Here is a 25856-nt window from a genome sequence, read left to right as displayed (position 1 = left end):
CTCTACTATTTAAGTGAATATACGTAAAAAAAAAAGAATCTCTTCTTTTGCAAAATAAAAACAATAATTACATGGATTTGGAGGACACCAGAATATCTTAAACAAATGGCCACCATCATCATAAGCATCCTCACATTGCTTTCTTCAAAAGGTCCCTTTGACTCTTCTAAATTCATTACCTCAGCTTGGCAAGTCCCATTTAGTCTTTTGAGAAATTTTTCTTTTTTAAAGTTAATACCAAAAGGGACTGAATTTTAAACTCTGGAGAGGTTCATTTGAACTTTTTTCTAATTATCTGGGAACTGACTAAGAATTATTAGGAGAAAAAGAGATGAAACCAAAGCATCTACCAAACCAATGAAGCAACAGAAGAAAGCAGACCATGATTGACCAGGCAATGGCTCAACTTCAAATCGACTTTGTACCAGCAGGCTTAGAACTTCCTAAAATGTTCTTGAAATGTACACTCTATATTCTGTTTTGTAAAAGCTACCCTCATGCAAGAAACATAACCTAACAGAGCCAATAGATGACAGGGATAAGAGAGTGACTTTTTGTTAGGTCCCTCACCATGCTGGGCTCCATTCAGACACTCACTAAATGTTTGCTCACCCACAGGCAGAATGAACAATGACCCAAACATTTAAAATGCATAGTCGCATACAATCTAATAATTAAAAATTAATTGTCTCAATTCATTAAGCTGTTTGGGCCAAATTGACAAATACTCATTTACGTCTACTCTAGTAACTTATGAAAACAGAACCAACATATTGAATGAAAAAAGTACAAACCATGAACCAGTATGTACAATATAATAACATTTTTAAGTGGGTGTGTATACATACAGAAAATTTTTAAAATGTATATGCTAAAAATGTTAACAGGGGTTATCTCTGTATATAGTGACTTACCTCTTCTATTTCCAGATTTTTCTACAAGGAACAAAAAAGAATGAAGAAAAATAAAACATAGAATAGTTTACCAGACAATGTCAAATCACATCTTTTTTGTTTGTTTGTTTATGAAAAGATGTCTCTAGCAGGATCCATACTGCAACAATTATTTTAAAATTATAACTTTGAAAGGCTTATGGGTATCAATATGTAGAACTAAAGAAATTTTCTTGAACACCTAGTATCTGTAACTCATAACCCCTTTCAAGGCATAAAAATTAATGTTCTTTAAAATCATTATGATGAAAAACACAGCTTTGGTGTTTTACAAAAAAACAATTAGGCACTACAATGGACAAATAAAAATCCTCCCACTAAAATTAGAATAGACAACTATGAATTGCTTAAGAAAGCATACACAAAACTGAAAAGAACCTCCTTAGTAGACCTTCATACAGTTAAACTATTTGCAGACCACAGTTTCATCTACGTCAATATGCAACATTTAAAACCACACAAAAGGAAAGGAAATTTTTAGTACAACCAGCAGCCCCTCAATAGAGCTGTTACTGCTACAGCCAGACGAACAGCACATGCTTCTCTGAGGACTTGGAGAGTGGCCACTGAGGCTCCGGGAATATACCCCCAGGTATGTCTTTTTAAATACTTCATATACTTTACTGTCTTTCCTTGGAAGGAAAAGCTATGATTTTCGGTGTTTAAACCATGTAATTGGAAATGTCAACATGTAGCAAGGTTGCTGGGTAAGAAAGCACCAGTTATTAATCTCTAAGTAGATTCTCACTGTGAACTACACTATAATGTTCTCCTATCTGAAGACCCCATCCATTCTCAGAAAGACAGCTTAATCCATACAGGGCTGAATACTTACTTACAGGTGAGCATTGCTATTAAGTAACTCAATTTTACAACTGGATGAATAAAGGCCATGTTGGTCCTCACAACAGGGCACAATGGTTCTTAAAATGACTTCCTACTACACACATTATAATAGGTAATTTCAAGAAAATTCCATTGTGACTTCCATAAAAAAACCTAATGTGTTTATTTTCTAAGCAATGGGCTTTCAATCCAAACAAAGAAGACACTTGAAATATTTTCCATTTTGCTGGAGTAGCTCTAGATACCACAAATTTCCACAGGCTAATAAGTGGCTGACAAAATATTGATCAAGCATTTAGTTTTCAAATTCATTATTGATAACACAGGTGTTATTATAGTATAATTTAACCCCTAACTGACATAACCAAAACTTTAAATGAAGAGATTTGGTTTCTGTTGCAATCTAGACAGGTTGATGAAAGCCACTGCGAAGCACTACGTGATTTGCAAGCATTATTGAATACATAAACACACTGTAATTATTTTTAAATAAATTACTTATGGGTGGTATATATGGTCAATGCCAATTATAGAGAAAATTAATTGATCCAAACAATCCTTCTCTAATCCGTGTTTACTATACATTCTTCTATAAAATAGGGCTTTATTGTATAATGGTATGAGCAACGAGGGAACTTTTAAAAAACACATTATGCTTAGCCAGTATGACTCAGTTGCTTGAGCACTGTCCCATGCACCAGGAGGTCGCTGGTTCGATTCCTGGTCAGAGCGCATGCCCAGGTTTCAGGTTCAACCCCCAGTGGGTGGCGTGCAGGAGGCAGCCGAAAGATGTTTCTCTCTCATCAACATTTCTCTCTCTCTCTTTCTCCCTTCTTCTCTCAGAAATCAATAAAAACAAACTTAAAAAATAATAAAATAAAAAAGCACATTAGTATGTTACTATTATGTAATATTTGAAATACAAACGCATAAGCCAAAATCCTAGTTCCTTATAAAGGAACAATGAACAAAGATGGGAGATAGGGGCCAATCTGCACCATTAGCTTCTGACAAGGGAAGAAAAGTGCTCAGGAAGTCACAGCACACATAATGGTTACCATGGAAAACCAGTCCTAAGGAAGTCAGTGAAGCCTGGATTAGACTTTAGATGTGAAGAGCTTCCTCCAGGCATTTAGGATAGGCAGGACTCCAGTTTAGGGAGGATAAAGGCAGAAAGTCCAGAAAGCAATCAAGGTCAGAGCCTAGCCTGTTCTGTGAAGCCTTGAGCAGCCCAAGTGCAGACCTCAGTTTCCTCAAATGATCTGAGGATTGGACTAAATGCTATCAATAAAGGTTCACTCCATCCTTAAAGTCCTTTGATCCCACAATTTAATCACAACCAAAAATAAAAGGCAGAAGAAACAGTTCACAGAATAGAGGAGATCCCACCGATCTAAAGTAGCGAGGAGGGATAAAGACAGTAGGGAGGTATGGAGAGACTAGGTCATGGGAACTTCAAAAGTAAAGGTTAGGTTTCAAGGATAGAACCTTTCATCCCCTAGAACATTTCCCATCTCAAACAACTTGCTTCTCAACCTGACAACCTTTTCATGCAGATACTGGTATGATCAGTCACGCATCTCTCAGGTGACAAACAAAGGAGAGAATGTGTGAATATGAGTCAGTTTGCCTCAGGATATTGTGCTGTCAATATTTTCATACTTTTTTGTATTTAATTGTTAAATTTTCATTTTTTTACTGTACATTTCCTTTCCTTTTTGTTAAATTTTCATTTACATTTCATGTCCTTTTTGTTTTTTAAGTGTTTATTTACACATTAAAAAGTACAGTAGAAATGTACTGTATGCAAGAAAGGTTAAGCCAGAACATCATTTGGGGGTCTGGAACAAATTAACTCAATTTACTAATGGGGAAAATGATTTGGTTTTCAAACAGCCTTCTGGAACAAATTAAGTTCGAGAAAAGAGGTTCCACTGTATATCCTATCTAATAAAAGAGAAACATGATAATTAGCCGTAAGTCTGCTACCCTTCCCATTGGCTAATCAGGGCAATATGCAAATTAACTGCCAGCCAAGATGGCAGCCAGCAGCCAGGCAGCTTGAAGCTAACATGAGGCTTGCTTGCTTCAGTGACGGAGGACTCCAACGTTCCCCGCCTGCCTTGCCGGCCTCTGAGCTTGCAGTTTGAAACATTGTTACAAATATAGAAGCTAAACAAAACCCCAGAAACCTGCTTTCAGCCAGCCAGGATCTCAGAGCTGGAGTTGATACAGTGTTTCGATTATAGAACCCAAAAAAACCAGATACCTGCTTTCAGCAGCTTCAGAGCTAAAGCTGGCCCAGAATAAAAAAAAAAAAAAAAAAAAAAAAAGAGCAGTTGGGAGCTTCAGTCACCTGCCAGCCTGAAAACAGCCCTCAGCCCCTCACCCAGACTGGCCAGGCACCCCAGTGGGGACCCTCACCCTGAAGGGTGTGTGACCAGCTGCAAACAGCCATCATCCCCTCACCCAGGCTGGCCAGGCACCCCAGTGGGGATCCCCACCCTGATCCAGGACACCCTTCAGGGCAAACCAGCCAGCCCCCACCCATGCACCAGGCCTCTATCCTACATAGTAAAAGGGTAATATGCCTCCCAGCACCGGAATCAGCGGAGCCGAGAGGCCTCCCGGCACCGGAATCAGCGTAACAGGGGGCAACGCTCAAACCCCCTGATCGCCCTGCTGCTCTGTGACAGGGGGCGGAGCCACAACCTCCCTATCCGCCCTGCTCTGTTTGTGACAGGGGAAGGCACCCAAACCCCCTGATCAGCACTGCTCTGTGCCTGATAGGGGGAGCTCCCCAACCCCCTGATCGCCCTGTGGCTCTGTGTGTGACAGGGTGCGGTGCCCCAACTCCCCCCCCCCCCCCACAGGCCCTGCTCTGTGTGTGACACGGTAGAGCCATAACCTCCCCATCGGCCCTGCCCTGAGTGTGAGAGTGGCGGCGCCCCAACCCCCTGATCGGCCCTGCTCTGTGTGTGATAGAGGGCGGCGCCCCAACTCCCCCCCCCCACGGGCCCTGCTCTGTGTGTGACGGGGTAGAGCCATAACCTCCCCATCGGCCCTGCCCTGAGTGTGACAGGGTGCGGCGCCCCAACCCCCTGATCCGCCCTGCTGTGTGTGACAGGGGGCGGTGCCGCAACTCCCCTATCGGTCCTACTTTGTGCGTGACGGGGGGAGCTCCCCAACCACCTGATGGGCCCTGCTCTCTGCGTGACAGGGGGGAGCTCCCCAACCCCCTGATGGGCCCTGCTCTGTGCGTGACAGGGTACGGAGCCCCAACCCCCCTGATGGGCCTTGCTCTGTGCGTGACAGGGGGTGGTGCCGCAACCTCCCCATCGACCTTGCCTTGAGTGTGACAGGGGGCGGTGCCCCAACGTCCCCAATTGGCCCTACCCTGAGCTTGACTGAGGGTGGCATCGCAACCTCCCAATCCGTCCTGCTCTGTGCATGACAGGGGGCAGTGCCCCAACTCCCCAATCAGTCCTGCTCTGAGCCCGACCAGGGGCTGCACCTAGGGATTGGGCCTGCCCTCTGCCACCCGGGAGCAGGCCTAAGCCAGCAGGTCGTTATCTCCCGAGGGATCCCAGACTGCAATAGGGCACAGGCCGGGCTGAGGGACCCCCACTCCCCCCCGAGTGCACAAATTTTTGTGCACTGGGCCTCTAGTATATTATAAAATGAAACATCAAAATACATGAAGCCTAAACGTCTTTTATTAGTAGTTAGAAAAAAATTAAGAATGAAAATTGCTTAGAATATAGTTGCTGCCCTTAGTAAAGGTTGGCAATAATAATAATAACAATAATAATAATAATAACAATTACCATCACCATCATCATTGTTAATACTATTATTGTTGGGACAGTCTTTTGGAGTGGTTTCTGAGATCAGATGGCCTGATTTGGAATCCTGGCTCTATATCCAACCATATAATCTGGCATTACTTAACCTATTGTGCCTCAGTTTTCTCATCTGGAAAACAGGAATAATAATACATGGTAGTAATGATGGAAGGTTAATAGGTTCATGTAAAGTCCTTAGCATAGTGCCAGACCCAAAGTCAGTACTTAATTGTTTCCATGGAGTTTATGACCATTTGTGGACTCTAAAATCCTCTCAGGTCGGAAAGTGGGAAGGACATGTACCCTTTCCATGACATGAATTTAGAAAGATTTATGTACCGCTGCCTTATCAATCTATTTGCATACTGTTTTATCCCAAGATGCACACAATGGATCATTAAATAATTAAGGAGAATTAAGATTCAGAAAGGCTTCAGCAGTTTTGGTTATTTTTTTTTTTAAGGGAATTTTGAGTGAATAGGCTTATCTGGCCTTCTTAATCAGCCACTATACTTACTAGTTACTACATTTAAAAAGTTATCTATCCATTTTTATGGCTAAAACACAAAAATACTCTTCTTGTTAAAACAAAAGAAAGGTACTTAATATGCATGAGGAGGGAGCATCTCAAGAAGCAGCCCCAGAAAGAAGTGCCCGCGACCTTGGAGTATCAGGGGCACTGGACCAGGGCAAAGGCAGTGAGTGAAGTCCAATTGGTTTAATGTGTGCTTCTAACACCCAATGTTCCTGACTTGGAGGAACATGGTATTGTGTAAATCACAGTGGTTCTAAGGGCATGTCTTCTACTTCTAGCTTGACTGCCTCAAAACCCACAGTGAAAGAGAAAGAAAACACTCTGAAGTGTTAACGTTAGACGTTTTGATACTAATATAACTGAGCTTTTCTTCGAGAGTTTTGTTACCAATGTCATGTATCCTTGTTCTAGAAGCCTTTAAAATACATTCTTGAAATTTCTCAAAAATACTAAGAACACAGAAACATCTATACAAGCACTGGCCCAATAGAAATATAATGCAAACCACAGAGGCACTTTAAAATTATCTAGTAGCTGCATTTAAAATAGCAAAAAGAAACAGGATAAACTAATCTTAATATTATATTTAACCTAATACATCAAAAATATTTTGACATGTGCTCAGTATGAAAATATTAATGAGATATTTTACTAATTGTTGTATTATTTGCATAAATGAATACAATTTTACTACTTGTACTATTTTTAAAAATATGATGTACTAAATCTTTAAAACCCAGTGTGTATTCTGCATTTACAACACATGTCAATCTGGACTGGCCACATTTCAAATGCTCAGTAGTCACACGTGGTGACAGCCTACCATCCTAGCAGACACCACAGGTCTATACTATGAAACTGGAGCCAGAAAAATGGAGGTAATAAAGTATCAACTCTGGACCAGACTCTAATCCTTCAACTCTTTCTGCTAAAAAGAAAAATAAAATAAAATTTTGATTGTGAAAATGTTCTAGTAGGTTAGATACAGTAGGTTAAATGTTCTAGTAGGTTAGATCTTTTACTTAGTTTTCCTTATTGGAATTATTGGAAGTTGTTTTGCAACATGGGCTTTCATGCAGAAAGGGCCTACTTTTGAAATACCCACTTTTAAATTTTAGTACAACTTTGTTACTCTTACCACCCCCTCAGTCTAGGTTCCTCCAGCACGAGCAGTTCTATCAACCTATACGCAAAGAAAGCCAGACAGCCCCATTCAGCTCTTCCGGCTCAGCCACAACCAAACCATTTTACCCTCGTTTCAACTCTAGTTCTCAGAATTTCAGTTTACTTATCTCCTCTGCAAACTAACTTCCAAGCCAACTGGTAACAAGAGCTATCAGAAGGCAAAAGTATGATGTCAAAAATATGCCTTTTAGAAGCTAACCTAATGGGATTTCCCAAAAACACAAAATTAGACCATGGAAAACCCAGGCTTCCTCATAAGCTAAGATGTTCCCACCAGTCCACATGCTTTAGAAGAGTTCATCAGAAAAATTCTAAGAACCAGAAAGATTGGGACGGAGGTATTGTTAGTTCAAGTTATTTTAAAGGAAATAATTTCTAATTTTAATTACTAACCTCTCTTCCCTTTTCTTTTAACAAATTTTTAAAATTTTGTTTTTTAGAAGAGTCATCCTTACTTTCGCACAAGATGACAAACAGTTCTACCTTCTGTCCAGTTTACAGAGATCTGGAGCCATTCACATATTTCTTTTACTTAGTTTTCCTTATTGGAATTATTGGAAGTTGTTTTGCAACATGGGCTTTCATGCAGAAAAACACAAATCACAGGTGTGTAAGCATATACTTAATTAATTTGCTTACAGCTGATTTCCTGCTCACTCTGGCATTACCAGTGAAAATTGCTGTTGACTTGGGTGTGGCACCCTGGAAGCTGAGGATATTCCACTGCCAAGTAACAGCCTGCCTCATCTACATTAATATGTACTTATCGATTATCTTCTTAGCATTTGTCAGCATTGACCGCTGTCTTCAATTGACACACAGCTGCAAGATTTATCGAATACAAGAACCTGGATTTGGCAAAATGATATCGGCTGTTGTGTGGGGAATGGTCCTTCTGATAATGGTGCCAAACATGGTGATTCCCATCAAAGACATCAAGGAAAAGCCAAATGTAGGATGCATGGAATTCAAAAAGGAGTTTGGAAGAAATTGGCATTTGCTGACAAACTTCATATGTATAGCTATATTTTTAAATTTCTCAGCCATCATTTTGATATCAAACTGCCTAGTAATTCGACAACTCTACAGAAACAAAGATAATGAAAATTATTCAAATGTGAAAAGAGCTCTCGTTAACATACTTTTAGTGACTACAGCCTACATTATATGCTTTGTTCCTTATCACATTGTCAGAATCCCATACACGCTCAGCCAGACCGAGGTCATATCTGACTGTCCAACCAGGATTTCCCTCTTCAAAGCCAAAGAGGCCACGCTGCTCCTGGCGGTGTCAAACTTGTGCTTTGACCCTCTCCTGTACTATCAGCTCTCAAAGGCATTCCGCTTGAAGGTGACTGCAACTTTTGCTTCAGGTAAGGAGAGCAGGGCTCAGAAAGAAAAATCAAGTTGTGAAAATGATGCATAAACCATGGGATTGTGCTATAACTTTATGCTGCAACTTCTTCCCTTACTGGACAACAAGTGCAAAACAACTGGAAAAGAGGAGAAAAAGAGAGCCTCAGAATGTAAAAGTACAGACAGTTAGCAAATGTGGCATGGTTTACTGTGAAACCCTGTTTTTAAATGCAAACCAAGCAGTACTTCTTGGTTGTTAAGGCAAATATTTGTACAAAAAAACTAAAAATTCTTGTTAAACCAATGTAAAACCCTGCAATACCCTTGAAATCCAAATGACTTCTATTGCAGACACAGAGGTGTTTGTGAGGTGTTCACTGAAATACCTGGAACTGACTTCTTGAGAAAAATATGCAAAATAAAGGTGGCCCTTAAATAGAGGTTTGAACTGCATGGGTCCGCTTACACGCAATTTTTTTTCAATAAATACATATGGTACTGTAAACGCATATTCTCTTCCTTATGATTTTTTTCAATAACATTTTATTTGTTCAAGCTAACTTTATTATAAGAATACAATACATAATGCATATAATGTAAAAAATATGAGTCCACCAACTGTTTATGAAATCAGTAAGGCTTCCGGTCAACAGTGCACTATTGGAAGATAAGTTTGGGGGGAATCACAAGTTATATGTAGATTTCTTACTGTGAAGGGGTTAGCGCCATTGACCTCTTCATATAAACTCTACGTAAGTTGCCATAAAGCCCTTCAGCAACACAATTTAAAGCCTTTTAGATCACTTAAAAAAAAAAAAAAAAAAAAGCCAGCTTATTTTTACATGAAACCTGATTTATTTTTAATCCACCTTTCAGCTCACTACTCCAGTAACTTTCTGCTGTTAGTATGACAAATTCAGTGATTTCTTATTTTTATTTTATAGCAATATGAAATAGACCCTATAACATTTTCAAGGGGAATTGTTAAATTACACTAACTGCCAAACTACTGTTTTGGAACTAGAAACTCACATTGAAGTTATGGAAAAAGAGCATCAGTCAAATGGTCTTAAAATAGATATGCCCACTCCACACAACAAGGCCTGGTTAGGAAAGCAGTGGTGCCAGGCTGGCTGCTGCCACCCAGATCCTGAAGGTGAGTGACCCCATCTGAGGCCAGCACACTGGAGTGCGGGTGACTCCTGCTCTAAGGGTCACACCCTTCGATCTCTCTACTACCAGTAATGCAGAAACGATTCAATAGATGATGAAATAAGACACTTATTTAAAGAAAAGAAGATTACAAAGTTTAGACAAGCATACATGAAGTTTTGTGGGGGGTTTTCATCTCGATAGTAAAAGCTCATATGAAAACAATTGGTAATCCATGAACATTAACTGCCATGATTAAGAAACTATGTTCCTGGGAAGTAATAAAACAAGTTTGATTCCATACCCTTTTTAGATCTGCATGAAGCATTATTTTCTAAGGCCTGACCCAAGACAACTCCTGTCTACAATTTCACAAATATATTCTTTGAGTTTGAAGAGAATGATAAATAAGAAAATACACACACAAAAGTGCCTATTGCACTCATAACATGGTAAGTTCTGAAAAAATGCTAGCTGGCAAGTGTTAATGACAGGAGCCCCCATCAGCATCACATGTCTATACCTGACAGGCTGGTATGATGCCTATCCTAGAACCTGTGCTTGTTGGTATTCTAAGAACATGTTTTTACTGATGGGCAGATCAAGACATTATTCCTATAGGAGAATACATGAAACTAGTCTATTTTTCAAAACTCTTTGGTGAAGTCCGCTTTAGTCCTCTCTCCTTGGCCTTCAGTCACTAGGGCCACATCTTAGAGAGAGAGGTAAAAGAATCTTTGTTTTAAATCATATTCTTATAGTCTCCTCACTTGCTTGATAAATCAGCCTAATTTTCCTTTTTAGTAAAGAGAACCAGACTCTACAACATGTTATATTAATATATACTTTTATTTCCCTTTATTGATGCCTTCTAATTATACTCACAGTATAAAGGGGTTTAGGGCAACTGGTGATGGAAGGCTATGAAATATACCCTGCCACATCCATTTATTAGGTCTTTTTATGATTGCAATACAATTGAATTATATCATAATTCATCATGAGAATTAGCCATTAGAAGTACTTCATGTTCTTTCCTCAGGGAAGTTAGTGGACAGTGTTTAGAATACTAAACGCCGGGGATGACGGCGTTGCTAAGGATATGAACAAAAGAATGAAGAAGTGTGTGGGGAGCGCCCTGCTCTGACACCAGGCACATGGAGGGGAGCCCTGCGAAGCTCTGCTCACCCAGCTTCAACCATTCTCAACACTGCCATATTTGCTTCATTTCCCCCTCTCCATTTTCTTCTTTTTCTAAAATAAACCTTTTATTTTGAAGTAATATAAAATTTATAAGAAAGGTATAAATATGGTAGAGTTCCCACATACCCTTCATCCCATTTTGCCCTAATGTTAATGCCTTACACACCCACAACACGTTTGTCAAAAACGGGATATTAACACCGGTGCGTTACTGTTAACTACACTCCACTTCAATTACCCGGCCCCCTGACTCTATTTTAAAACAAATCCCAGATATCATGATAGTTCATCCAGGGATTCTTCAGGGTACAGCTCTAAATATCAGGGCTACTCTTTCTGCTGCCCTGAATAAACTGTAAGATTATTCCATTATATTAAAAATGAGTGACACAGGTAACAGCTGATAAGTGTTGAGACAGCCCTACCCAATCTGGCTCAGTGGATAGAGCGTCGGCCCGCGGAGTGAAGGGTCCCAGGTTTGATTCCGGTCAAGGGCACATACCCCGGTTGCAGGCTCCCGGCCCTGGTTGGGGGCATGTGGGAGACAACGAACTGATATGTCTCTCTCACATCGATGTTTCTCTCTGTCTCTCCTTCTCCCTTCCACTCTCTAAAAATCAATGGTAAAAATATCGAGTGAAGATTAAAAAAAATAATGTTGATACAGTCAGCCAGTGATGAACATGAAAAAATTATGGCAACTTTTGACATAACCCTGGACATAGAAAAGTTCACACCAAAAAAAGGGTTCTTAATTTAATAAAGGGGAGAAAATACATGGGTGTAGTGATTTTGAAAGTCATTTCAGAGGAAGTTCCAAAATAACCAATCAATCAATCAATAAATAAACAAATGTAATAAAATATTTAGTTCGCAGATCAAAACTCCTCAAAGATATGCAGGAAATAACATAATGCATGCCTAAAATTATATTTTTGCTAAAATAATAATAGTGTTCAATGAGATTTACTCATTAAAATTATACTTAAAATCCCAGGAAAAAATGATAGTGAACCTAAGAATAAAAACATTTACAGATCTTGGCCCAATCTTCATTACTAATAACAAAAACTAAACTTGTTTCCCTTTAAAATAGAGCACTTCACTCTTTATAACTCACACACTAAATTTCCTGGCAAGTATTTCCCATGTGCTCTCCAGTTCTTAAATTCAACAGGTCAAAATCCAAATCCATCTCACATACAACCTCTTCCATGAAGCCCTACCCAATTTCTCAATCAGATGCTCTCTCTCCCTTCCAACATTTACTCTTGGAGAGTGGAAGAAACCCAAAAATGTCAAATGGTTCACCTTCCAGTGGGCACTTGGGTTTTTACTCATTGTACTTTTTAATGCTTGTCATTTTATCTTATTCATCTTTTATCAGGACGTTCCTGTGCTCTTCCCTTAAAAAAATCATGGAAGTTGAATCTTTCTCATCATGAGGACAAAGAGTGACTTTCCAAAGCAATGCATACCTTAAACCTAAAACTAAAACTAAAACTTGTTTCCCTTTAAAATAGAGCACTTCGCTCTTTATATAAACTTCGCTCTCCTATCTTATTCATCTTTCCTATGTCCATAAATTGTTATTCATCTGCATAATACCAAAAGTAACTACCACAATACAGTGCACATAAATGCTACTCGATAAATGAGTTTCAAATTGAAGTAGGAAAACAAATTTAGCCATTATTTGCAGTGACTCAAATGCTCAATAAAAGGACATTAATATAGTAAATTCTGTTAAATCTAGTCAGCTAGTAGTATCACACCACACATGGGCACTCATCAGTACATAAACCATATGGTCAGAGTTATAACAAAAGAAGCAATGAATACAAACATTCACCTGCTATCACATGTACTGTTCAGGCAAGTAGTTGAATAGTCTATGGCTAATCATCCTCTAATGAAATAATCAGGTTGTCAACTGACTGACGCACTGACTTACCAGAGGTATGGGAAAATGTGTTGCATACTGCAGGTGTCGCAGGAGGTCATAATTAGATGGAAAAATCAACTCTCTTGGTTTTTCTCTCTTCAGCAGCTTCTCACCATTAACTGACATTCTTCTGCCCAAGGAAGGGTTGATGATCTCACAGGACTCTCCAGGCATAGGAGAAAAAATCTAAGTCGTGTAAAGCAAATGGTGGAGGTTATAAATGAAAGAGAGTGAAGCCAACACCAGAACTGTATACAGAGCTTCCAACACAGAAAACACTCAAACAATATCCTTTCCTTATTTAACCACTGAGCAAAATATAAACAGAAATTTTGCTTATTTCCATAACTTCATATTCAGATCACTAGGAAGCTGTCGCCATCGTCCTCCATTTTGAGGATGAGACCATGACGACCACACACGTGAGAAATGGGCCCAGCTGTATTTCCTGGAGGGCCGGAGACAGACCAGACTACAGGTCAGTGTTTTCCTCTTAGGGCTACATTTCCTACAAAAACACATGCACTGAAATAGTTAACAAGCTAATGAATAACATAAAGGTTTTATTCTTTTCCCCAAACAATATTTTTTATAAAGAGGGACTCATTAAGATTCATGGGGAAGAGCACATAATTATACTTAGATAAAGTAAAAGAATGTATAGCAAGTCCAGAGCCAGGAAAGCTACTATTTAGAAGCTAAACACATATGCGGCAAATCAACATGCACTGTCCTGATGAAACTACTACACTCCTTTTTCCTGAGAGATGCCGATCTCAAAAGGAACAAAAGGTCTAGGAGGGCAGGAGTGTTAAATTTCCCAAGGAGGCAGTACAGATGAAACCGAGGATGAAGCGACAGGAAACAACTACAGAGCTGATGGACTGTGCCCTGGGGAGGAATGTACTGGGGTCATATTTACATCGCAAGTACACAGGTCATTCCAGTGCCTGAGCAAGAAACAGAGGGCAGAGCCCTGCTGGGGTCGGGGTCGGGGAGGGATTCATAGTCAATAATAATTCAATGGTTAACCTCCTGGGAATTGCGAACCCAAGTCAGTTTTAAAGTCACTTGTCTACTTCATCAAAAAGATCAATAGTTCCTGAGCCAATACCCATATGTGCCATAACAGTCTGTCCCTGATGATGGTCAGAGAAAGGAAGTCACATGGTAGATGGTGTAGCTCATTAAGAAACTGATGCTAAAGCAGGACAGTAACATTTTTAACCACCCTCTTATTTCCTCTTAGTGTCTTTTCCAAAAATAAAGAAGGTTTAAAGTATGCATTGCTTTGGAAAGTCACTCTTTGTCCTCATGATGAGAAAGATTCAACTTCCATGACTTTTTTAAGGGAAGAGCACAGGAACGTCCTGATAAAAACAAACTGACCATAATCTCCTTCCCTGGGCTATTCCCAGTCACGTGCTCACCAACTTTTCTTAGTAAGAAAAATCTAAGCTTTAAGATATCTTGATATTGAAGAACAAAAAAGAAAAATCAGAAACATAGAAAAAGCCTAAACAGGTAAAGTAGCTTTAATTTTTTCACCCTATATAACTTATACTGTGGACAAATTTAGAAACAAACGTATTTATACTAAAGATTTTTTAAAATTCCTATACCATTTAGTCACCAAATCTTAAGAGTTTAAACTATGAATCAATGTGTATAATTCTAATGTCAGGTTTTTAAATTACAAGTATAGGTGCTGGCTTAAAAAAATATAATATTATATACTTAAACTCTCATACAACCAACATGAGGTTTTATTGTTAAGGAATTATCATAATCTCTCACCATTTTCTACTATTTCCCATCACCAACTTCATGTTTTTTTGCCTTGAAAATTTCAATAAGTATCTGGAACAATGTCCAAAATATCAGAAATTGGCAGAAAATTATAAATTCATAGTCACTGCATAAAATAATTTGTTGAAAAGAACAACTTAACTTTAAAACATTTGAGAAATAAATATTAAATTTTTTATTCATTGAATGAAGACATGATGTGTTAAGTCTAACACAGAATTTCCCACTATGTATAAAACACTGGTACAATTAATGAACAAAATACATCAGGGAAGATGCTCCTTAGAATGAACACTAAACCAGGACTTTAGGGTCAAAACAAGTCCATTTTTCAGACAAACATTAAAGGAAACTGGGGATTAGAAATACATAAAACTGGAAGCACATATTTCTAATTCAAAGAAAAATATTATGGCCTGTCAAATCTTTTCATTAATAGTTTTAGAGTATCCAAAAGAAAACTCTGGAAGATGTAAATTATAGTCTGTTTTTGTGAGCGGAAGTAGAGATACATGAGCTTTGAAACAAGAGAATACAATTAAAAAGTGATCACCAGCCCTGACTGGTTTGGCTCAGTGGATAGAGCATCGGTCTGTGGACTGAAGGGTCCCAGGTTCAATTCCGGCCAAGGGCATGTACCTTGGTTGCGGGCACATTCCCAGTGGGAGGTGTGCAGGAGGCAGCTGATCGATGTTTCTCTCTCATCGATGTTTCTAACTCTCTATCCTTCTCCCTTCCTCTCTGTAAAAAATCAATAAAATATATTTAAAAAAAAAAGTGATCACCCTTCCATCGCACATCCTTTGGAGCGGGTTGGGGAAATGAGGGGAGCAGGCACACCCTCCCAGGGCCATACCTCCATCTTCATGTCATGGTCCTTGGGGTAGTGCTCATCTGCATTTTCTCCCGAAGGCGACCGTGGCCGAGTGGAGGAGGTGACGGACAGGTCTCCCCGGGAGATGAGGGTGCACATGTAAGCGTCGTGAGAGAAGACATCGTGCCGGATGAACTCGCAGAAGAGCAGCACCAGGTTCACAAACTCCACCTTCTCACATTCACTGTTTGGATCCGCTATAGAAACAATTCCATCAAAAATTCAGTTTCCACTGATCTCGTTAAAAGATAAATAAATTTTATAAAAATATTGCTAAGGCTTAACAATATTAGAACCACTTTTCACAATTTTTTTTTACAAAATCAACCATTATTGCCAAATTTCCTATGAGGCACTATTGTTTTGTATAGAAATGGCTCATAGGTTTTTACTGTCCCACTGCAATTAAAAATACTATCCAGTATGCTAAGTACAACTTCAAGTTTAAAGATAGTGGGCCCAGGCAAATGAATAGTCTTTTAAATAATAATATAAACACACAGAATTTCAAGTTCAAAACAAAACAAAACAAAAACACAGGCCAAGATTGCTGTCCTCTGGTTTTATCACTAAAACTGCTTGTGGCTGCTTTCAGAGTTTGAGTGTATCTGTGTATTTGTGGGGCACATTATACATTTTTCCCAAGGAGATTTCACAACAGAACCACAATTCAAATGGTAATTAAAATTTAAAAAATGAGCGGGATCCACTGAAAAGAAAAAGGGAAAATGAAATTCAAAGAGCATAGACAGAAGCTCTTTTGTCTTTTTTAATTCATAACCAGTCTATTTAATTTACATTATGACTTTTAATATTGTAACTGCACTCTAAAACTCTGTATCTGTACCTTTGAGAGGTTAAAAATGTTAAGACTAACCCTGCAAAGCTCAGCCCCGGTCCCAGCACACTTGCAAACACAGAGACGAACAGACCATCCAGGGAACATTAAACCTGACACCTGAATGTCTGTTCTCGTCCACCACCACATTCAATACAGCAGCCTCTGCACGGAGACACAAGCAGCTTCTCTGACAGAAAATGGAATCCAGAAGAAGCAGTGGCAGAGAAGAATGTATTTCCCAGAAAGAGAACAGGAGTGGGTCGGACAAGGAAGCCCAGGGCAAACGTGTGTCTTCTCCGGACATAAGAGACGTTAGAGCTGCTAATTTCCACTACTGGCAATATACTTTCTATTCGGTATATCTCCTGTCTTCTCATTTCCCTGCTTCACTTACATGTTTCATTTCTCTCCCTACATTCCAACAATCAGCTTGACTCCAGCTCTTTCTCTTCCTCTGAACTCGACCAGCCACAAAATAACTAAAGACCCCCAGGCATCACTCAACCCAAAAGGAGGCCCTTCTCAGAGGAATTGGAAGCAGGGCTATTTCTAGATGCTTTACCTTTTTCTCCTTCACAAACATCTTCCTTCCCCTCCCTCCACTCTTTTTCTCCCTTTTCTATCACTTTTCACTTTTTGCCATTTTTCTGTTCTATCACTATCTATCCTAAGACCCTCCCTGCTGTACTCTGACACATAAAAGCCTCAGAATAAGATCAAGCCCATTTAGCTCACACAAAGATTTTTTAAAGTGGCACCCACAGTATGAACCTACTGGGTGGTTTATTCCCCCAAACTCTCAGCTTGCCATCAACTACAGAATAAAAGAAAAAGAATATAAGATGACATGAACATCCAAGAGAGAGTTAGCAAGCAGCCAACCATATTTACAAATAATTTCCTTGTATCTAGGACCTTGTTATAAAGTACTGTTATTTGATTCCCACCCTCTACCCACCTTTTAAGATGCAAAGTTAGAAAATAAAAAATTTAGAAAATGGTTTGAAAAGAGAAATTTCCAAATCACAATATACAGTGAAACATCTTAGCTCCTCTATTTTGGTAAGAAAGATCTATAAAGGGAAAATTAGTCCACTAATTACAAAGGAAGGAGGCACTTTATTTTTAAACTCTACAAAATTTTAAACCTTTGAAGTTCACCTAATTTTAAAATTGCACAAAAATATCCATTGAAAACATGCCACAAAATTTTGTTCAGTAAAATATACATTATATTCAGTGCCAAGAACTTTTGATAAGATGCAAATAAAAATTTAAAGAAATAAACAGCTTTAAAAGAAGGGGGTGGAAGCCATTCCCTTATTTAAGATCTAAAAGCAAAGAGCTTTACTTACACAATGAGGGGGCCTGTGTATCTAAAAACCTTAGCAGAACATTCTGGAAAACAGGCAAACTAGATCCAGCAAGAGACGCAGAAGAAATGGACTCCTTCTCATCTAAGACCTCTGACTCCCCACATCTCTAAAGATTAAAAGTAAACAAGCACAATAAGTTATAAAGGACAAGTATGGTCACAGTGGGTCATGAATAGGTTAGTTTCTCATTAACATTTAAGTTCTCAGATAAAATATAAATTGAGATTTCTCTATATATTTGTAGGCCATGCATAGTGGGTAAATATAATTTTACAAGTTCAGGAAGCTAATCCAGAACAATTGAAATTATTTCAAACCATACCCCTGAAAAACATTATTCATCTGAATTATAAACTCTACACAGTACTGTATGAGCATCCATTAAATACACAACATAGTACAGAATACACTACTCAGTATTCCTGTACCAACTGCTAAAAATAATTTGAGGTCATCATTTTTAAATAGCTCATGCTTAACTGTATTCCCCCTAAGAAATGTTTGGCAATGTATTATTGAGTTCCATTCTTTTGTGTTTGTTTTGGTCAGGTGGGGGTATTTACAAGTGTGTGTGGAGAAGTGTGGTGTGGAATAAGAAAGCTAACATAATTCCCCCAATAAGGTTCTTTCACTTATTCATCACATTTTACCAATGAGATCTCGCAGAACCTCTGGGACTCTCCACAGTTCATGAAACACATCAAGAGAAGCTGTTCAACGTGTGAACTCCTAAGATAGAACTTACTGCCCTGGCTGGTGTGGCTCAGGTGGGTGTCATCCCAAGCACTGAGAGATTGCCGGTTCGATTCCTGGTCAGGGCACACGTCCGGGGTTTCAGGCTCAATCCCGATAGGGGACATGCAGGAGGCAGCCAATCAATGTTACCCTCTCACATTGATGTTTCTCTCTTTCTCTTCCTCTCCCTCTCCCATCTTTTCTTTCTAAAAATCAATAAACTATTCTTTAAATGAATTATTAATTTTTTTAAAAAGATAAAACTTACTAGAAAACCAGAAAAGAAACAGTTTAGAAGTAATCAGATCCTCGTTTTTTATTCTCTTCAATATCCCTTTGATCCTTATTCTTCAATATTAAGTTATTAATTATTATATTAACATATTTCTCCAAGCCATCCTTTCTTCACAAAGGTCAATTTTTCATGTTTATTAGAAATCAATTATCTTAAACATCTCTGAAAGAATACAGTTACACCTATTAAAATTACAAAGCAATCTGTGTGTGAACCTCTTCTGAAAGTGATTGTGTGTGTGTGTGTGTGTGTGTGTGTGTGTGTGTTCATTCTGGGACACACTGGGTGGAGGGAGGGAATGACAACAATCCAGAAGCAACAATGAAATCTGAGAAATTCAACTTTAGTTACTAAACTTTAATCATTTCAATTCACTGTAGAATAGTCTATTCATAAATGTATAGAAAAAAAGCCATGAAACACTTTTCCTAATTTGCACATTGCAAAATGGGCTTGTGTCTTACACCTTAACATCAATATCTTCAAGCCCCAATTTCAACAACATGATCTTTTGTATCTGGTGAACAGTGCCTTCCCAAAAGAGCTATCAATGAAAACATTCTTCCTATTTTGTTTTTAATAGCTTCATAGGAAGTAGGTACATTATCAGTAACAGAGAGCCAGCTAAGTGCTCATCCATTCATGCAATATTTATTGAGCATCTACTATGCACGAGCACTATTCTGGGTATTCGGGTTCCTATTGTTGAGCTTACATCCCAGAGGCAGGCAGGCGTGAAACAATAAGCCACTGAGGAAAGTAAAACAGAGTGATGTGAGAAGAGTGACTGAGGAGGTGACACATGTTGAGCTGGGAATGCTACAAAGACAGTGACACTTTCTGAAATAGGAATGGCAGAAAGAAACTGGCCATGTGAAAATTGGGGAGCAGGGTGTGCCACCAGAAGAAACAGCAGGGGCAAAGACCCAAAGATAAAAGGGAGTTTGGAGTGATGGAGGGACAGAAAGTCCAAGGCGTCTGCAATCCTGTGTGTCCCAGAGGAAAAAGGTAGGAGATGGCGGGGGGAGAGGCAGGTAGGGCAGCCCTCGAGGCTCTGTGGGCCATGTAAGGACCCATCACGGAGTTTTAGTAAGGGGACAGTGTGATCTGTTCCTACTTTGAAAAGATGGGTCTAGCTATGAAGAAACAAGGTAGGAGGCCCAACAGGTGTCGAGGTGAGAGAGGAAGTGGCCTGGTCAAAGCACACCTTCTCCAGACCTGCAGAATTTCACAGAATTTCACAGGCACAAAAAGGGGCTCGCTTAAAAATGTTCCCTTCAACAAAAGCTCATGTTTATGAAGCTAGCTCTGTTTTCCCATAATAATCTACTGCTGAGGCCATAATTGCCTTCTCTGGGGCCAGAACAAAATCTCAAACAATAATACAAACTGCTACCTATAAATTCATAGGCAAAGCACTTCTGGTTCCACTAAAATATTATGTGGCTTTAAAATCCATAATATAAAAATATATACACAAACATATATAATAATACAAGATATATATATATATACACACACACACACTTGTGTGTATGTATCTTAACCTCGCAAAGGAAGAGTTCTTTGTTCTTAGATATTAAAGTTTTGTTTTAAAAGATAATTGTTCAACAAACGACAAGTGCTGGCGAGGACGCAGAGAAAAAGGAACCCTCGTGCACTGGTGGTGGGAATGCAGACTGGTGCAGCCACTGTGGAAAACAGTATGGAGCTTCCTCAAAAAACTAAAAATGGAACTCCCATTTGACCCATTTGACATAGCCCCCTCCATAGTCCCACTTCTAGGACTATATCCCAAGAAACTAGAAACATCACTCAGAAAGGATATATGCACCCTATGTTCATAGCAGCACAATTTACCATAGCTAAGATTTGGAAACAGGCTAAGTGCCCATCAGCAGATGAGTGGATTAAAAAACAGTGGTACATCTACACAATGGAATACCATGCTGCAGTAAAAAAGAAGGAATTCTTACCATTTGCAACAGCATAGATGGAACTGGAAAGCATTATGCTAAGCAAAATAAACCAGTCAGAGAAAGATAATGTCACATGATCTCACTCATTTGTGAAATCTAATGAACAACATAAACTGATGAACAAAAACAGATCCACAGACAGAGAAGCATTGATCAGACTGTCAAACCTCAGAGGGAAGGTAGGGGAAGGTAGGGGTAAGGGGGAGAGATCAACCAAAGGACTTGTATGCATGCATATAAGCCTAATCAATGGACACAGACACCAGGGGGGTGAGGGCAAGAGTGGGGGGTTGGGGGGAGAGACAATGGGGGATATGGACACATATGTAATACCTTAATCAATAGAGAAAAAATAAAAATAAAAGATAATTGTAAGTTAGTCCAGTATATGAACTATTGGCTTCGTTAACTTAGAGAGATCCTGCCATGAATTTGTACATTCTCCCTTTTTCCTTTAAAAGAAAAAATATAGTATAATGAGGATAAGAAAAAAGAGTCCTTCCCAAAACATAATGTTTAAATGATGGCATTCAACAAGCAGACAGGAACACCCACCTCAGCCTCGATTTCCGCTTGCCTCTTCTCCAAGAGTTTTGCCACTGCCATCGCCCTGTGCTTGCCGGACCGTTTACAGCTCACAGCCCATTCGCACAATAATGTCACCACAGCTTCATCATTGGGGGCAACCTAATGACCAAGAGAAATGAGTACCAGTCAGAAACAAATGCGCATTCACCCAATGAGAGTAGGAAAAAAGCAAGCAATGCAGTATCTAAAGTTTGAATGCTTTTTTGTTATATTTTATTACAGTCGTTTTAGAAAGTGTTCCCAAATCTTTCGTAATTAAAATATAAAGAGAAAACTTTAGTCATAAGGAAGGGCAGCATTTACTCAGAACAGGTGAATCTGTGACAATTGCAAGAGAATGAGAATTCTATATTTCTTCACTTGCACAGGATCATAGCCTAGCCCCCTCCATAGGCCTTCACTTACATGGGATCATAGCCTAGCCCCCTCCATAGGCCTTCACTTACATGGGATCATAGCCTAGCCCAGCCGTGGGCAAACTACGGCCCGTGGGCCAGATCCGGCCCGTTTGAAATGAATAAAACTAAAAAAAAAAAGACCGTACCCTTTTATGTAATGATGTTTACTTTGAATTTATATTAGTTCACACAAACACTCCATCCATGCTTTTGTTCCGGCCCTCCGGTCCAGTTTAAGAACCCATTGTGGCCCTCGAGTCAAAAAGTTTGCCCACCCCTGGCCTAGCCCCTCCATAGGCTTTCACTTACACGGGATCATAGCCTACCCAGTGATGGCGAACCTTTTGAGCTCGGCGTGTCAGCATTTTGAAAAACCCTAACTTAACTCTGGTGCCATGTCACATATAGAAATTTTTTGATATTTGCAACCATAGTAAAACAAAGACTTATATATATTTATTTATTTATTTTTATTAAATCTTTATTTTTCAGATTATTATATTTGTTCCTCTTTTTCCCCCCCCATAGCTCCCCTCCACCCAGTTCCCACCCCACCCTCTGCCCTTACACCCCCACTGTCCTCATCCCTAGGTACACAATTTTTGTCCAGTCTCTTCCCGCATCTCCCACACCCCTTTCCTCCCCAAGAATAGTGAGCCCATTCCCTTTCTATGTCCCTGATTCTATTATAATCACCAGTTCATTCTGTTCATCAGATTATTTATTCACTTGATTCTTAGATTCACTTGCTGATAGATGCATATTTGTTGTTCATAATTTGTATCTTTACCTTTTTCTTCTTCTTCCTCTTCTTAAAGGATACCTTTCAGCATTTCATATAATACTGGTTTGGTGGTGATGAACTCCTTTAGCTTTTCCTTATCTGTGAAGCTCTTTATCTGACCTTCAATTCTGAATGATAGCTTTGCTGAATAAAGTAATCTTGGTTGTAGGTTCTTGGTATTCATCGCTTTGAATATTTCTTGCCACTCCCTTCTGGCCTGCAAAGTTTCTGTTGAGAAATCAGCTGACAGTCGTATGGGTGTTCCCTTGTAGATAACTGACCGTCTTTCTCTTGCTGCTTTTAAGATTCTCTCTTTGTCTTTTGCTCTTGGCATTTTAATTATGATGTGTCTTGATGTGGTCCTCTTAGGATTCCTTTTGTTTGGGGGTCTCTGCGCTTCCTGGATGTGTAAGTTCATTTCTTTCACCAGGTAGGGGAAGTTTTCTGTCATTATTTCTTCAAATAGGTTTTCAATATCTTGCTCTCTCTCATCTTCTGGCAACCCTATAATTCTGATGTTGGTACGCTTGAAGATGTCCCAGAGGCTCCTTACACTACTTCGTATTTTTGGATTCTTTTTTCATTTTGCTTTTCTGGTTGGGTGTTTTTTGCTTCTTCGCATTTCAAATCTTTGCCTTGATTCTTGCGCTCCTCTGGTCTGCTGTTGGGAGTCTGTATAATATTCGTTATTTCAGTCCGTGTATGCTTAATTTCTAGTTGGTTCTTTATCATAACATCGAGGGTCTCATTAGATTTCTTATAGATCTCAATAACTTTATTGGCGGCTTCTAGACAGTTCTTGAGAGACCTTAAAAGTGTGGTTCTGAACTCAATATCCTCCATTGACAGTTTTGTCCTGTTTCTTTGTCTCCGCATTTTTTATGCTTTCTTGGTGCACCCCCTAGTGGTCTTTGTGCGCAGTCTTGTTGTAGTTAAGCCTTGATTGTTGTAGTTAATACTAGAGGGATTTGACCTCCAGGCCAACTGGCTGTGAGAATCAGCTGTGTCTGCAGTGGGAGAACTTCTGTCCTCTAGGGAGGTGCTAATCTAGTCTTTGCCTGAGGCTATCCGGCAAATGGCTATGTGCAGGGCTTCGGCAGGGCGGGTCCCACCAGATCAACAGGGCGGGTGGAGCCGTTATGGCTGCTCTCAGTCCCATCCCCAGAGGCTCTGCCTCTCAGAGTCCCAGCAACCGCTGCAAACCTCAGAGAGAAAGCTGCCCTTGCATTATGACTGATGCCAGACAGTCCCGCTTCTCCCGTTTGAGTCTGGGTCCCTAGAGACTCGCCCAGAACTGGAGCTAAGAATCTGAGACTCCCTCCTGATTGAAAACGACAACCGCACCCTCAGCTACCAGCCCACTCTGCGTGTACCTCCACACCTTTGTATTTTCTGCACTGTGCCTCCTCTGAGTCTCGTATGCTGTTCTCTTTCCTTCTAGTTGAAGAATTTCCCCCCAGCCAGTATTCCTGTGGTTCTGGGCGATGTCCGTTCCGTCTTTTAGTTGTATTTTTGAAGTGGTTGTTCGAGGCAGCTAACTCTGGTGTTTACCTATGCTGCCATCTTGGTTTCTCCCAAAGACTTATATTTTTGATATTTATTTTATATATTTAAATGCCATTTAACAAAGAAAAATCAACCAAAAAAATGAGTTCGCGTGTCATAGGTTCGCCATCACTGGCCTAGCCCCCTCCATAGGCCTTCACTTACACGGGATCATAGCCTAGCCCCCTCCACAGACCTTTACTTACACAGGATCATAACCTAGCCCCCTCCACAGACCTTTACTTACACAGGATCATAGCCTAGCCCCCTCCACAGACCTTTAATTACACAGGATCATAGCCTAGCCCCCTCCACAGTCCTTTACTTACACGGGATCATAGCCTAGCCCCCTCCATAGGCCTTCACTTACACAGGATCATAACCTAGCCCCCTCCATAGGCCTTCACTTACACGGGATCATAACCTAGCCCCCTCCATAGGACTTCACTTACACGGGATCATAACCTAGCCCCCTCCTAGGCCTTCACTTACACAGGATCATAGCCTAGCCCCCTCATGGGCCTTCACTTACACAGGATCATAACCTAGCCCCCTCCATAGGACTTCACTTACACAGGATCATAACCTAGCCCCCTCACCCTAGCCCTCCACAGACCTTTACTTACACAGGATCATAGCCTAGCCCCCTCCACAGACCTTTAATTACACAGGATCATAGCCTAGCCCCCTCCACAGACCTTTACTTACACGGGATCATAGCCTAGCCCCCTCCATAGGCCTTCACTTACACAGGATCATAACCTAGCCCCCTCCATAGGCCTTCACTTACACGGGATCATAACCTAGCCCCCTCCATAGGACTTCACTTACACGGGATCATAACCTAGCCCCCTCCTAGGCCTTCACTTACACAGGATCATAGCCTAGCCCCCTCATGGGCCTTCACTTACACAGGATCATAACCTAGCCCCCTCCATAGGACTTCACTTACACAGGATCATAACCTAGCCCCCTCCATAGGCCTTCACTTACACAGGATCATAGCCTAGCCCCCTCCATAGGACTTCACTTACACAGGATCATAACCTAGCCCCCTCCTAGGCCTTCACTTACACAGGATCATAGCCTAGCCCCCTCCATAGGCCTTCACTTACACAGGATCATAACCTAGCCCCCTCCATAGGACTTCACTTACACGGGATCATAACCTAGCCCCCTCCATAGGACTTCACTTACACGGGATCATAGCCTAGCCCCCTCCATAGGCCTTCACTTACACAGGATCACAGCCTAGCCCCCTCCATAGGACTTCACTTACACGGGATCATAACCTAGCCCCCTCCTAGGCCTTCACTTACACAGGATCATAGCCTAGCCCCCTCCATAGGCCTTCACTTACACAGGATCATAACCTAGCCCCCTCCATAGCCCTTCACTTACACGGGATCATAACCTAGCCCCCTCCATAGGCCTTCACTTACACGGGATCATAACCTAGCCCCCTCCATAGGCCTTCACTTACACGGGATCATAACCTAGCCCCCTCCATTGGCCTTCACTTACACAGGATCATAACCTAGCCCCCTCCATAGGCCTTCACTTACACGGGATCATAACCTAGCCCCCTCCATAGGCCTTCACTTACACAGGA

At 40.3% G+C, this 25856-nt stretch overlaps 2 protein-coding genes across 3 annotated transcripts in view; one reads left to right on the top strand and one right to left on the bottom strand.

Annotated features, from left to right (window-relative positions):
* MED12L (mediator complex subunit 12L) overlaps positions 1-25856 on the bottom strand; it is a 423259-nt gene that overhangs the window by 241396 nt on the left and 156007 nt on the right. Inside the window, exons 13-16 of the mRNA XM_036350497.1 lie at positions 21485-21616; positions 17900-18026; positions 15686-15900; positions 13030-13206 (exon numbers count right to left, since the gene is read on the bottom strand). Of these exons, the coding sequence (XP_036206390.1) occupies positions 13030-13206; positions 15686-15900; positions 17900-18026; positions 21485-21616 (651 nt within the window). The remainder of the gene's footprint in view (positions 1-13029; positions 13207-15685; positions 15901-17899; positions 18027-21484; positions 21617-25856) is intronic.
* GPR171 (G protein-coupled receptor 171) lies at positions 1149-9221 on the top strand. Of its 2 annotated transcripts, none has more exons than XM_036350503.1 (2): positions 1149-1545; positions 7805-9218. In XM_036350503.1, the coding sequence occupies exon 2, from the start codon at positions 7831-7833 to the stop codon at positions 8788-8790; it is 960 nt and encodes a 319-aa protein (XP_036206396.1). In that variant the 5' UTR covers positions 1149-1545; positions 7805-7830; the 3' UTR covers positions 8791-9218. The 2 variants fall into 2 exon arrangements, with proteins under 2 accessions (XP_036206396.1, XP_036206395.1); XM_036350502.1 differs by lacking the exon at positions 1149-1545 and adding an exon at positions 7357-7702 and having other exon boundaries at positions 7805-9221.

This window comes from Myotis myotis, unplaced genomic scaffold (genome assembly GCF_014108235.1).
Source record: "Myotis myotis isolate mMyoMyo1 unplaced genomic scaffold, mMyoMyo1.p scaffold_m19_p_2, whole genome shotgun sequence".
Lineage (NCBI taxonomy): Eukaryota > Metazoa > Chordata > Mammalia > Chiroptera > Vespertilionidae > Myotis > Myotis myotis.
This window is presented reverse-complemented; position numbering and strand designations above follow the sequence as displayed.